At 37.8% G+C, this 15,760-nt stretch overlaps 1 protein-coding gene across 1 annotated transcript in view; it reads left to right on the forward strand.

The window, feature by feature from the left end:
* Positions 1-15,760, forward strand: part of MEIS1 (Meis homeobox 1) — a 130,094-nt gene that overhangs the window by 72,483 nt on the left and 41,851 nt on the right. The window contains exon 8 of the mRNA XM_012764950.3: positions 663-808. Coding sequence (XP_012620404.1) covers positions 663-808 — 146 coding nt within the window. The remainder of the gene's footprint in view (positions 1-662; positions 809-15,760) is intronic.

Consider the following 15,760-nt stretch of genomic DNA (forward strand, 5'->3'; position numbering starts at 1 on the left):
GCATTACTGTATTTGATTTTAAGTAGTTTAAGTTTCTTAATTGTTTTTTAATTAAGAAACTACGTGAAGGGTTTTCCCTTACTAAACTTGATGCTCTTTTTCTATTATAAGAAAAATTATATTCTATTTGAAGACTTCCTATGTCAAACTGCTTATATGACAGATTGCCTACATTTCCCCATCCTAGTTTAACTAGTCTTAAGACAGATCACTTGTGGAAATAGTTGATATCTTAAATGCATCTTCTCACAAGTTGACATCAATGACTGTCTGTGGAATTTGAATACCCCAGCAGCGACAGCACTGCTGCTAATGACTGCCACCAATTTTAACTCCCCAGTAAGAGTTACACTTCACCTGGCTCAGCTATATATATTGGAATAATTACCATGGCAACAAAGCCACTAAAGAGATTGGATATTTCCCTCCATTCCCTTTGACTTTTAGCACTGTTCTTTGGAAGTTCTTTAGACCTGACTACTTTTGAGCCTAGGCCTTGTTCTTTATCTTTGTCTTTAAAAAACAAAAACATAACAACAGTACCAAAGAAACTATTAATCATTTCAATTGCTCTTTTGGTTTTGTTTATATCCAAAGGCATTCTATTTGAATAAAGCATGTCAAGGTAGCATCAGTCAAAATTTGATTCACTATGTTTGCAGGTGATGGCTTGGACAACAGTGTAGCTTCCCCCAGCACAGGTGACGATGATGACCCTGATAAGGACAAAAAGCGTCACAAAAAGCGTGGCATCTTTCCCAAAGTAGCCACAAATATCATGAGGGCGTGGCTGTTCCAGCATCTAACAGTAAGTGGATTCTAAATGACGTATGTAAACTAAATATGGACAATGAACCAGTTTTGATTTTAAAAAATGAGAAAAAAGTGATCCCTCTGGACTTGGAATATTTCATAAATCACTGTGTTCCCACAGTTTATATGAGAGTGTTAGCACTTGTTTCCTAGATACATACCCCAAGTGAGAAGTTTTATTTGAAATTCACTATTGCAATTTTATTAACTTTTGTAAGTTACAAGGTTTAGGAGTTCACGTGCACTTAAGAATTTTAAGTATGTCTGTCAATGATGTTGCTTTTCTAAGTGTGACCCTTCAGTGCTTAGAATCAGCTCCTACTAAGAAGAAAGTAAGACAAACCCTAGAGAGAAAGACTTAATATCTTCCAGTGGTACAGTGGACCTTCGTAGTGAATGGTCCACAAAATTTAAATCATGTTGCAATGGCAAGATGATCACATAATTTGCTTTTAAGTGGTTTGAATGCACTGGCTTCCATTACAAAACATTCGTGTGAGTCAGAGCTCTATAGTGAAAGTTGTCCCTGTATTTAGAACTGTAAAGGAAAACAGCAATATAGAGTCAGCTCTTCCTGTGTAGTCCCTGGTGACTTTTCAAGCAGAGTAACAGTTTATATTGTCTGTGTGAGTATTGCTGTTTTCACTGCAGGAATTCTCCTGGAGATGTGAGAAACTGGAGATTTGGGGCTTTATGCCACCGGGGGATTTGTTTTGTTTGGTTATTGTTCAGAATGAATTTCATGTTCAAAATATTTATAAAAATAATATTTGGGTGGATATTTTTATAAGTGCATACTGATTTAATGGCACGAAGGAAGAAGGCAAAATGAAAATTTATGGAAAAAATAATATTTTGAAAACCAGCAAAATTGTTGACCAGGAGACTTTTGATATTAGGGACAAAGGATGAATTTAGACAGATTGTAGCATAGCTAACTAGATGAATGAATGCTTAAAACTCTTGAATTGTTTTTAATGTCAGGAGACAAATCTTGTATGTTACTATTTTTAGCCTAGTTTGATTTTCTTAAAGTCATCTTTTTCCTTAAATATCGAAGTTAATTCTGCATTGTCATAAACATGTCCATTATCTGCATACCCTGGCTCACTTTCAAAGCTGTGTTCCTCGGTGAGTTGTTCTGGTACAGGGACACAAACTCAGGGGACGTCTGAAGGCCACATTGGTTCTGCTCCTCTAGATAAGAGGCAGTGCCTCCAGTAACACTCAAGGGTGTAAAATAATCCAGATTTTCCAGCATCTGTGGATAAAATAAAAATTGAGAGTGGCAGGAGTAACCAAAAAGAAAAAGTTTCTTCCCTTCGCCTCTTCCCAATCATGATTCCAAACAGTAACTAGACTACACTGACAGTTTTTGAGTAAATTTTAGGGTTTGGTTAATGCTGGAAGTTAGTTGAAGGTTTAGGTTGTGTTAGCTGTTATGAGTTTGACATCAAGTTAGGTTTACCTAAAATCTGATTTGGCTGCTGTTACTTATCTGACACTTGTGGCAGGTACTAGATATTTTGAGATCTGCCTTGTGCAAATACCCCATTGAGAACTAATCAACCACTAATGAACTGGGAGGGAAGGAGGACCAGGGTCTTGAGGGCATATCATGAAAAACAAATAAGATGACATTTAGATAAGAAGTGACAATTGGTCAAAGGTGCTGATGCAACCATGCTGATATTTCATCACCAGAGCTAACCAGCTAACCTACTCTGAGTAATGAGTTGGAATGACTGGATAAAACCATAGTATCTCTGAGGTCATTACCAAATCAGTTCTATTTCCTACACTAACAGAAGAAAAACAAGTAGGTTTCTTCAGCCCCCATCTCAATCTGCACAGGAGCTTTGGTTTTACTTGAAACTGAGGTGTCCCTGAATAAAATATAATCAAATATTGGTTCAGACAGAATCAGGAGAGAGAGCGCAAGTTATTTTATTCATCTGCCAGTTTTCCTGTTTTTCTAGATGATACACTTGTGAAGACCCTTGCATAGAACTACATAATCTTCTTTAAAAAACAAAATAAACTTTCCAACGGCTAGAATGATTTTACCTGCATTGCAAGGCTTCTGTGGACCGTGTGTTACTGGGGCAATTGTAATAGAAATTATTCATGAACTGCCTGATTTCCCAAGGCCTGACTAATTGTCTTCAGTTTTGAGGTATTTGCTGGCCTATGCCACTGCCCTGGAAGGGGAAGCCCATTCGTCCACATCTCCTTGGCTTTCTATGAATACTTATAGAAGTTGCCTTGTGGTGTCTGTTGGGTTTTCCTACCCTTCTTATCCTCTCCATTGCCTTCTGCTCATATAGAAATATTGGTAATCATAATGGTCTCTAAAAAGCTAATTGTTCTTATAACATTGTCTAAGGAACAAAGTTAAGAGATATGTTTAAATTTTTCACCCTCCCCCCTCCACCACCATGAGAAAGATTCCTTCCCTGTTCTCTAACTGCAAGAGAAAACACATCTCCAGTTATAAGGAATGCCTTTACCCTTGTTTTGTTACCTTTCTTAAAGGAATGCAGGTAATAGTTACAGTTAAGAGCTAATTCTAATAAATTCTATGGAAAAACCTATAACATTTAAAGAGAGTTATTGTTGTTTGTCTAAATGTAAGTAACTACTGACAACTCAGTACTAATCCTTTAGTAACTTTATTTCAAGTTCTGAGAGGTCTTTAGGTATGCACAATTCATTAGGAAGACTGTATACAAATTTTAAATGATCACATTACTGCTATGTGATTAATGCAACTTATCTAGAAAACCCTGTCTAAAATCTTGCTAGATATAAAAGAGCAAATGAAATGTTGGACAGTTAAAACAATAGCAGTTACAATTTATGAGCAAATTGTAAACTAATCTTTTTTAAATGCCAAAAGGCATCTTCTGAAACATCACACAACTTTTTGAAAGCAAATTGCTATTTTTTCTTTTTAAAATAAATGGATCAATCCTTTCATTGGGTTTATTCAGTGAAAAAAAATCTGCCCTTGAAGGGGCTTTAAAGCATTTCTGTGTTAGCAGAGTAGAATAAGCCCTGAACAAAAAAAAAAAAAAAAAAAACTTTCTGGATTTTCACCCCAGCTACATGAGAAGAAAAATGTGCTGGTCTGTAGTTATCCACAGGTAGATTTAATCAGTAGCACATTTTACTACTCCAAAGAGAGAACTAAAGCTGCCTTCTTGGACTCACAGTCTCTAGCAAGCTAAACTGGACCTACTTGTATATAATGAAAACAATAAAAGAAAAAGGAAACGAGTTTTAAACTTTGGTGATTATGGGGTAAAAGGAAATTTCAGTGAGGTAAATTCCCAGCTTAGACTAAGTTGAACATTTGCCAGTGTTGATAAGTAAAGAAGGTCTCTTAAAAGAAACTATTCCCTGGAATTGAAAAGAATGACTGACATGATTTAGATAATAAGAATTAGAAAGAAAATAAAAGCACTTATTAATAGAATAAAACGCTTGCATTTGCCTGAAGATAAATTATTGCAAACAATTAAAAAGTGCTTAATATTTGCGTATGAGTCACTGTGTAGTCACAGTCAGTTCAGGGGCATATGTCACACATCAAAGTTTCTTTTTCTTTCTTGAAGGCATTATTCCAACTGTAAACATAACCTGCTATGTCATCGTGCTTAAGCTGGATGTGTTTTGTGTGTTTATCAGTTCTTTTGCTACATAGTGTTACAAATATATGTGTCTAAGGGCTTAGTGAAAATGAGGAAAAGGAATAAATGCAATGTTTAAGGTAAAAATCAAGGGTAATTTTTCTTTTCTGCTTTCTTACCCTATCATATTGCAGTTTTAAGTATAATCTAAATAGAAAAGCAGTTAATGTGGTTCTTATTTAAAATATGCAGGGACTATATTTTCCTGCATATTGTCACTGTGTGTCCCAGGAATGCTGGAAATTAGGGAGAGTGGAGGTAGTTAAAACATACAGCTACAGATTCAGGTGACGAAAGCATTGGAGGGTCAGCATGTGGTATTGACCAGCAGGAGGGGTGATCCTCAGGGTGAACTGGGGAAGGTGACCCTAAAGGTGAATTGCAGATTTTCATTCATATTTTCTCTCTCGCTCCCCATCTGAAGGATCCCATTAGGTTAAGCTTTACTTTGGAGACAAAGTTTGCTCCTATGTCAGATACACATATTTGCTATGTGTTTTTGTTTCATTTCCTTTCTTTTTGTGTGTCTGAACTTCTAGCCTGGAAAATATTTTTTTTGTGTGTAGCCAGCTTTATGTCTTGGTTTCTGATTTATAAGACTTTCCTCTCATTGTGGATAAAGCCAATGTGAGGGGTTGTAGAATCTTCCAGGTTGAGAATAGCGTTTCCATAGAAACACTATTAGATGAAAAGTGCCCTGCGGGTCCGCCACTCTAAGGACAGAGTAAATGGAACTGAATTGGGAATTGAATGCTCTAGAAGAGACAGATGTTGTTTCATTGGTTTTTCTTTTAGTAACAAGATCTGTTGGAGACATCTTAGTGTCATATCTCTCCTTGCAATGTTGGAAGAATTACTCTCGAAATATTATGAATTATTACGATGAACAAGTACACTAATTGGTATCCAGATAACCCATTCTGTTGATCAAGGTTAGCGAAAGGTCAAGAGGCAGGTAGAAGGACCTGTAGGTAGGCATGTAGGTAGGTAGCAGATGGAATTTTCTCCTCTCCTCCCACTTCCATTTCTCTCTATCTCTCTACCTCTACACTCTGCCAGTTTTGACAGTGAATATTCTGATTGTGCCTTCCGGGCTAGAATCCTTCAGCTGCCTGTCCTAAATGACACGGGGCAGTTCCAAGCAAATGGTAGGAGAGGACAACTATATTCTCATATTCTTGCCTGAAATGTCAATCAGGGTGATACAAAGTCTTTGAGGAAGGCAGTCCTTTCTTCAAACCTGTCCTAACCTACCTTCATTGTCATATGTCCCAGGCAGGGGAAGTGGTTTGTGGCGATAGCAGGTAACTTTGATTCCTTCTTCACTACATGTTACCTGCCAATAAATTATTAATTATCAACTTAAGGCACTTGAAAACTAGTATGAAGGAGTGAGATTTTTTCCTTTGAGATGTCCACATACCCTATCAAAAATCAGCTCTCTTAAATATAGAAGAATATCTTTATAGTTACTTCTTTTTTTACATTTGCTTTCACCTGAGACCAAAGCTAAGCTTAGCTGAAACTAACCCAGGCTCAAATGACAAAATCCTCTAAATTTTAAAAGATCCCTGCTACTTTGAAGGTAGCAGATTTCAACTTTGCCGAGATAAGGACCCTAAGTAGTTTTCACCCAAGTGGGAACTATCTGTCTCAGGAGGAAAATGGAGTAGATTGTTTAATTACTCCAGGGGAATACTGGAATGCCCTAATTCTTCTGCGATACGCATCATATAAACTCTGTTTTAATAATGAAGCGGGTGGTTTCCAGATTCTGGGGCAACTGCCTTTTTCTTTTTCTTAGCTGGTTATTGAAATCCTAATGGGATGGGTGATGAATTTTCTTAGGTCAGGTAAACTGAAAAGGCTACAGCTGGAATTCTTCACCCAGAAGAATCGGAGTTAATACTAATGATCATTGTGAATTAGAAGATCAAAGGGGAAGCATCAGCCTGTTCTCCACGTTGTTGCCCCAGAAGCCATTAGTGACCTGGCAAAGCTCTCTCCCAGCCTCCCGGCACCTCCTTCTCCTTGCCCCAGCCTTTCTTCCCCTCTCGCAGCTATGCACCTCTGACCTGGGGTAATCACAGTCGCTTGACGAGGAGCCATGGGGGGAAAAAACAATCAAAAGTAAAAACAAAAGTCCAACTTTAAAATTGCCTATTTACCCAGGTATATAGGACTTCTCAACAAATGAGCTCTAACTGGGACTCTGTTACTTTGGAGGTATAACTGAGATTTTTGTGAAATCGATGGTTTATTCATTTCACTGATGGTTGTTTCACTATAAGGGACTTTTGGTAGAGTCTGGCTGGCAATTTTTCAGAGCATTCTAAAATTTTTCTTTCGTTTCCAAGGCTAAGATAAAAACACACAATAGTTTGGTTTTCTGATATACTCTTAATTGGGCTAATTAAATAAAGGATTATGTTTAAAACAAAAGTGCAATTTATTAAGTTGTTGTTGATGTACACCACTGTTTCAACACTAGCCAGCCACTTATACTTCAAAGCATATTATCAATATCATGTCTTCTTTTTATTTCAATTAGTGATGATATATTTTTAAAAATGAAATATCAAACTTGGTCAGTGAAACATGCAACTGTTCCTCTTCAATTTATCTTTCAGGTAAAAGCTAGAGTAGCACACATACATGCTGGAGTGCGTGTATATTTTTTTAACTAACTCAACCCAACCCTTAGGAGTTTGGCTCTTTACTTTCTCAATGTTTAAGATTTCTAGTGAAGATACCTTGCCTTGGAGGATTGACTGAGGGAAAATCAGATGGAGGATTGACTGAGGGAAAATCAGATGGTTTTATTTTAGAAAGGATTGAAGTGTTTTTGGTTTTTTTGTTTGGTTGTTTGGTTGGTTGGTTGTTTTGCCAGTAGAATTAAGTCTACATATCATGGAATTTAGGATGTTTTGTTTGACTCAACTGGAAACATCCATATCATATCTCAGTCTTTTTTATTAAAGTGTGAGTATGACAGTATAAGCATATTCATCCCTATATATTTGGGCAGTTTTCTGTAAGATAACCTCTGTGAACCCCTGTGTATATGAATTTTAGTAGGAAAAACTGATTGATTTTACTTCTTTTAATCCCCTCAATAACTCTGTTCAGGGTTCTAATTTTCTCTTTCTGCTGATATAAGTCCATGCCAGAGGATAACCAAATAGTTGAGACTGCCTTGCAATGGCCTGTTGCTTGGATCACAAAACCCTCTTGGCCATGTCTCAAGCTTACCTTTCATAGATTGAATGCCATGGGGTAGCAAAAAATACTTTATTGGTGCCTCAAGATAGTAATGATAGTGATTGGGTGGATTCACATCAAAATGATTGCTCCTGACAAGGGTGCTGGTGTTTCAGTATTGCTTGTCTCTTCTGTGCAGAGTCCTGAGCCTGGTAAAGTCAGCTCACCTCAGTGGACTTGATACTAACCTCAGTATATCAAGAGCCAGAAAGCTTGTTCAAGAATTCAGATAAGGCATTTCTTTCTCTGTGGGCCAGTGGAGAGCTATCAGGAGCAAATGAGTAGCTGAAAAAGGGTTATGCCATGAAATATTCTAACCATTTTAAATACCTTTTAGTCCTTGTTTTTTCTTGCCATTGCAAAATTCTTTTACTCAGCAAATTATGGCCCAGTGAGCATGGGTTCCAATACAAAATGTATTTCTCTATCTAAAGAAAAGGTAGACCTTAAATAACTTGAGGTTACAAATGCAAGCATCCTAAATCAGTTGATATTTAAATGAGATAGAAATGACTTGGGTTTATGTTTTAGAAATATTCTGAAATAGAGATCTTTGGTAACTATTTGAATTTGAATGTCCTGCTGGCATTATCTCTTCCCCCAAAATGGAGTAATATATATGAACGTAACCTTTTAGCTGCCTTTGCATTCCAGTTCTTAATATTCTATGGTTGGTTTTTATCTGTTTCTGTATTAACTTTGTTGCTAGTATCGCTGTAGTGCCCAAGCACTCATTTGACCCATGACACAAATGACCCTGAGAATTAAGTGTCCTAGGAAATTTTGAGGATGTCTAAAGGCCAGGAGATGTACTTTGTTAAGTGAACACTCATGCTAAGAAAATTCAAGAAGATCATTTCTATTGTAGTTTATAGAAGTTTAGAAATAATTCTTATCTATCATTATTATTTTTTTAAAAAAGCCAGTTTCCAAACTTCCTGTGGAAAAAAACTTCACAAAAATGACTTAGTTTCATTTGAAAAAGAAATAAAATGATCATCTCCTACCTACATAATGTGACTTTTGTTGTGTTTTTAAACATTGGGCTATTAATTGGCCATTTTGACATTGGATCATTCTGTTCTAACAGCTGAAGAAAAAAAAAATTGATCGAAAGGCTAAATGAAAATGTAATATGTATCTCTGTGGTGCTTTATAGTTTAATATTTTCACATACACTGAATTGTTAACATGATCTTGTGAGGTAGGCAGGAAACAAAAATGAAGTTTAGAGAAGTTAATGATTTTTCTCAAGGTCAAAAGCTAGGAACTGGCTGAGCTTGAACCAGGATCTCCTGACTTGAATTTCCGTGTGCTTTCTACCACGTTGCCTCTCAAATGCAGAGCAAATCAAATCTCATTGTGGGAGTTCACAGGTATAATTATAATCTCATTCCACAAGCTAGCTAATTAGTATTTTTTAAAACATAAAAATATGAGCCAGAAGGCTTGGCATAAAACTTCGTAATGCATTCTGATAGTTATTAGTAACTAGGGGTCAAGGATGGTCCTTTCCTATCTCTATCCTTTTGCCAGACATATCTGCCCATTAAAAAAAGGCAAAGAAAGCTACAGCTATTGATATTTTGTGACAATCTTAATAATTTCTGCATTGTTAGAATTTCAGATTTTAAGCATTGTTTAACTGCTCCTCCTTCCTTACAGCAATATGCAAATCTCTACCCCTGTCTAAAAATGTCTGATAGTGGTTTGGTAGTGAAGCATCTTTCCTCATGCAAATCCTAACTAAACCTTCTAACACAGAATTGAGCTCCTTGAAGATTTTTTTTTTTTTTTGCCTGTCACGTGGCCAGGACGCCAAAGAGCTATGTCTTTAATTTGCTTTATGGAGATAGAGGATTCTGCTTATGCAGTCCCGATTACTCTTGAAACTACAATCCAACTGTCGTTTCTCAGCAAAGAAGGCTGCTAAACCCTGGAGAATTAAGCCTCCGCTCTGGGTATGACACCGAGGTCTGATCATTTTAAAGCTAGTAATAACCAGAATCCTAAAATTCTTATGAATAAAATGTAATTTTAGTAATGTTTCCATAAACAGTGGTAATGGTGGCATTTTAGTAGGCAGTGACATTAGTCACATCGAAATTGTACCACATTGGCTTTTAAATTACTCCACCTGTCTGTATGAATAGAATTTTCAGTGTAAAAGCAGAGAGACAGCTGCTGCTAATGTCTCCTTCTCCCTGTGCAGATAATGCTGGCAAATCTACATGCATAAAGGACTGGCTTGTGATGTAAAACGGTACCTGACCCCGCTGGCTCCTGAGCTACAAAGCAATACCTTTAATTACCAGTGGCTGTGTTTAGTTGTTGATATAAAAATGTCAGCTTCCAGGAGTGTAACCTCAGGTTCACTCCCTCTCGTAATGTCACCCACCGTACAATCTTTTTCTTCCACCCACATCCGTAATTCGATGGGTGAGCATTTATCTTGATGTGTTTCAGAAACATGCAAGGCATTAATACTTAAAAGGAAAATACCTAATACTGTACGAACTTGATGGATGATCTTTCCGTTTGAGAACTTTTAAAGATTAGTGGAATTTGGTTCCTTCTTTCTAGCCAGAAGAGAAATATGACATGCCATATATACCTTCAAAGGGCTTAGCATCATTCATCTAATACAAATACAAGTTCTTATGTGAAGGTCGTGGGTAGGCATTTCATATAGCAGAAAGGGTAAAGAATAGGGGGGCTTGAGAATATCAGGCTTTTTAACTATGTGCCCATGTTTCCTATTGACACATGATGAAGTTTACTTTCTAGAGAAGCCCATGTGCTCTTAGCCTTTTGACCAGGGGTTCTATTGTAGCAACTACATTGAAACGAGTCAGATAACGGGATGGATCCTACTGCTGGAGATGCCAGTTGCCAACAGTGTATTTGGTGAAATGGTAAATAGAAGATATACTTGTCTGGCTCATTTGCAGGCATTCTTTTTGACTTCTTTCACACAACTGGTGTTTTCGTGTTTAATTTAACAAGGAATGAGTAGTAAATGAAAGCTGCAGCCTGAAATCCCACTGTGAGCGTGTTTTGCACTTGGCTCCCCAGTGACAAGGCAATTTGTGAAATTATGTGATGGAGTAATTAGATGAAACCAGGGCTCCTGATTGTTGCCATGCATATGTGGCGAGGGTTTGTTGGGAAGAGGGAGAGGGAGAAAAAAAAAATAGATTATTACTCTGGCAAGTTGGCTCAAAGCTTCTTCATTTATTTGTAAACAGAATATTTAGTGACCGCATAGGAAGTAGCTGTAATCACCAGCTCATAAAGAAACCACAGCAGAGCTTTTGGATTTTTGCAGAGTGCTCATGTAAAATTTAAGCTGGGAGGCAGAATCCCTGTTAATGTAATTAGGATCTAATTTACCACCCTTTGCACACAGATGTAATAATGTCTAGATATTTATTCTATCTTTAAGCACGTTACATATACCTCAGTGCAGCAGTTACTGAACAGAAACAGGTGTGAGCACTTTCCTAATTCGTTTTTACACTGTAAACACATAGCAATTTAAGGGAAATATTTACCAAAAATGAGGGGAAGGAATGTCTGCAAATGAGGCAGTAATGGACAGTTGCCCTTTATGTACTGATGGATTTCTCAATGGTTAAGTAAATTAAAGCAAATGCTAGAAAAATCAATAGGCCAGCATAGTCTTGGTTTTGCCTCATAGACTTCAGGACAGAATGACAGATGTGGTGTCTATGACCCATTTAAGTATTAATGCTTGAAAAACTGCTTCTGCATGCAAGGTTGTAGGCTTAGAAACATTCTGCTATATTAAATTACAGACAATAATATTTTTAAGTATATGTGGAATTTATATGTTTCAGTTAGGTTGTTCTTGTGTGTTACATTTATACTGGAAGATTAGTTGCTTAGTTGTTGCAATAGCACCATAAATCAGTTTTGAATGTTCCCACACGGAAACATCTTCATGAGGCTGTAGTTGGAAGGTGAAGATGATGTATTCTGAGCTGACGTGTATGGTAAACTGAATATGCTCAATAACACTCTATGTGGAAGCCAAATTAAATTTAATTAAGGAGTAGATGCTCAGAGCCTTTGGAAAAAAATCTGTAAAATCGCATTCAAATGTGACATTGTAATTCAGTTAATCTCCAGGGCTACACATGCCGTATTTTACATTTTAACTAATGTGGCTAACATGTCACCTAGGTCCACTGTCACAGCACTTGGAATCACGGGGCTAGCCTGACGTTCTAAGTGGTAGGGACTGATTCTGAGAATGGAAAGGCAGGCCTTTTGGTGTCACCACAGAGTGTTAGTTTTTCCACCCATTGTTCCCATTCCCCAAAATTCATCACCAACTTCAAGAGAAAGAATTCAAATCTGGTCATAGTGTTGGTTTATTGACTATCAGAGACAGGAAGACAAGAGAGTAGCAAGGCCAAATGTACTTGAGTGTCAGAGACCAACACTGGTTTTCACAATCCAAGTAAGATGGGGCACTGAGTTAATATTATCCTGGTGATTTGGGGAGAAGGTGCCTTTTGTTGGAAAGTGCTGTGCTGGCTTTGAGGTGTCCTGTTTTCCTTCTTGTGCCGACTGAACTTAGACAATAATTGCCTGACTTCCTTCTTTCCTCGTGACAAAGCAGACACTGTCCAGCCTGCCTCTGGGTTTTGAAAGTCAGTATGTCAAGGTGATATTGTGATAAATCAAATCATTGGAAACATTGCTAGGTTGATATGAAAGAGAAGTAGAATGATTGTTTAAGTTCTAAATAGAAGAGTTTTTTTAAAGTTTTATTTTCACACAATATAGCATTAATATGTACAACATTTCTCTGAGTTGGTATCATGAGATTTAACAATGTATGCATTTGGAGATTTAACTCCAAATGCAACTTTAAAAAATGTCTACTGTCTAAAAAATCAGAAAATGGACATTACTACAGAATTGAAGATTGTTTTGCATCTTTTTAAGCAGTGCCTCTTCAACTTGAGCATGCATTCAAATTATCTGGGCATCTTTTTGTAAATGTAGATTCTGATTCAGAGAGTAGAAGCCCGAGATTCTGCATTTCTAACAAGCTCACAGGGATGCTCATGTTGCTGGTCCACAGACCACACTTTGCATAGCAAGGATCTCAGGAACACAAGCAAGATGACGTTTTAAATGGAAACATGATTGCTTTTCTCCATCTTTGATTTTTTTATACTTTGATTTTTTTCCTCTGATTTTGAAACTTAACCCATTATTTCTATCCTATTAGTTGGACAAAAATGTGTTATCTTTCCTCTACATATAAAAACTTCCTTTTGAATATCACTGAATTTTCACTGGGTCTCTCAAATACTCCAAAAGCTTCTGATAGACCAAGGGCTCTGCAGAAAGACAGACTGTTTCTTCTGGGCTTGTTGACAGTGCACTTGTGCGTTCAGGGTGGGTGGGAAGTGTGTTCTGAAGGTCGAGTGATACAATGTTGTGGTTCACCTCCATCTAGCTTCAGTGCTCTGGAGACTGCACAGTGATGGAAGTTATCATGGGGTGAGGGCAGGGTGTGCGGTGGTTGTGCTAGCTCTGGCCCTGCAGATCTGATAGCCTTTGTCAATAAGAAAGTAACAGAATTGCTAACTACAGAAACAATACATAGGTCTAAGGGAGAAATGCTTTTGTGCCTCATACTTCTCAGCAACTTGTATGTCTGCTCCAGGAAATCCTTTTGTACTTCCACTGCCTTGTGTACTTTATCTGCCATGGTCATTGTCACGTTCAAATTTCACAGCATCCTGGAAGGTGAATTTGTTTTCAAAAGTGAACATCTGAAAAGTCTATTTCCTCTGGTTTGGCCAAGATCTAAGGAATTATTTTAAGTAGCACATACCTATTAATCATTGCTTAGCAGGTAAATTCTCTCACTCATTAGAGTTCACATGCTGGATGTAGTTTCTTGAAATTAGGTCATTTATTTTGGTCTAAGTCATTGAGGATCAAAGGTCATAAGGAATCCAAAAGCCATTAGTCAGGGTTCTTTTCTGGACCCCTTAGATGTCATTGTACGAGTCACCCATGGCAGGCCGAGCCTGGCCTGCTGTCAGGGAGCTGGCAGGGTGCCGACTTTCTTTCCAGTTTGCATAGATAAAAAGCAGAGCAGCCACTCTTGGAATTGCTGTAAAAATAAGCTTACATAAAATCTCCATTTGAAATACAGTACGTGTGTGCCCCTGCATGCTTTCTCTTCTGGAAGCCATGGGAGCTAGAAATCAAAATTAGGGAGAGAAGAGAGGCATGCATCTGATGGCATTGTAGACTATTCTTTGTTTTGGTGCAGGCATTTATAATTTATTATAAATTTAGTGAAGAACCACATTTTGACAAAGAATGGTAATGACAAACCAAGCATTTCAACTTACTAATATAAAATGAAAAATAAAGGCATCACTTATTGTCAAATATATGTGTGTGTGTGTATCCCCTTTTGATAAGATTGAAGTACCCTAGGCAGTAATGAGTTTATGTATATCAGAAGTGGTAGGCAAGAAAGGTAGTCAAGTCAACTCATTTACTTCCCCCAGTGAGCCCACACCTTGAAGTGAAAACATCATCAATGACCAAAATGACAGGTACTCAGGACTTACTTCCTGAAAAGTATTCGTGTTGGGTCAGAAACTACCATGAGCATTCAACAATATTCATTGCTTAAGTGTTTCAGAGACAGAGTAAAATTGTAGGGTGAATTTCCAAGGAAAAAGGTCAAATGTACATGCATGAAATAACATACATTGAATTTTCAAAAATCAGACTACAAACGAGTATCTACTTTGATTTTTAAAAAGATGTTAATTATTAAATAGTTAAACTTGCATGTGATCCTACAATTAATATTTATATCCCCATTTTACAGATGAAGAAAGCGGGACAGAGAAGGTTGAAGATCTAACAGAGATCTCAGGGCACAGTGAAGCAGGGCCTAGAAAAACAAATTCAGGGCTGTAACTTTCAACCTCCTGGAGCTCACCACTTCCATTCCCTGACATTTAAAATTATGACTTGTTATTGCTCTTGAGATTGTCTTGCACAGGTAGTTGACTAGAACTGATAAGAATTGAGGCAGAAGTCCATATGACCTCACAGAGCCGTACCTTTGCTGCAGTTATCCAAGAGTAATTACAACAGCTCTATGGTCACCCAGAGCTGTGAGTCCCCTGCATATGTCCTGTGCTGTCCCTAGAGATCTCTGTGGCTCTGATACCTAAATGCAACAAGAGCAAGTTTGTGTGTGTGTGTGTGTGTGTGTGTGTGTGTGTTGGGGAAGAAAGGAATTATGCTGGCAGTAGGCCTCTTATCTAGCAATACCTTATGCTGTTTGGTTTGTGGGGAGATGGCTAAAATAGTCTTCATGATGTGATGACCTAATCCCACCACACAGCAGGAAAAAGCAACTTGTAAACATGCTTGTTATTTTTCCCCACTGTAAATCATGGCTAAACTTAAGGGAACATTTATTCTTATCTTTAAATTACAATATAAATGGGGTCACTTCTTTGCAAGTGAGTTCAAATGCCTACTATGTGCAAGGAACCATGCCCAGCAGGAGCTTTCTAAGATCTTTGAAAAGAGTATGGATCTAATTGGTGGTAGAGTTTGCAGAAAGAACTGGAATGAGGAAACAGGCAAGTACAACAGTTTAGATAAGAAGATTGTGTTGGCCAGGTGTGGTAGCTCACGCCTATAATCTGAGCACTTTGGGAGGCCGAGGCAGAAGGATTGCATGAGGCCAGGAGTTTGAGACCAGCCTGGGCAACTCAGCTAATTTGTTGAGTGTGGTGGTGACTGCCTATAGTCCCAGCTACTCAGGAGGCTGAGGTGGGAGGATCACTTGAGCTTGAGAATTTGAAGTTGCAGTGACCTGTGATTATGCCATCACACTCCAGCCTGAGTGACAGAGTGACCCTGTCTCTAAAAAAGAAGGGTGGGAGAAGGAGGGAGAGGAGGAGGAG

Source organism: Microcebus murinus, chromosome 3 (genome assembly GCF_040939455.1).
Source record: "Microcebus murinus isolate Inina chromosome 3, M.murinus_Inina_mat1.0, whole genome shotgun sequence".
NCBI classification, from domain to species: Eukaryota; Metazoa; Chordata; class Mammalia; order Primates; family Cheirogaleidae; genus Microcebus; species Microcebus murinus.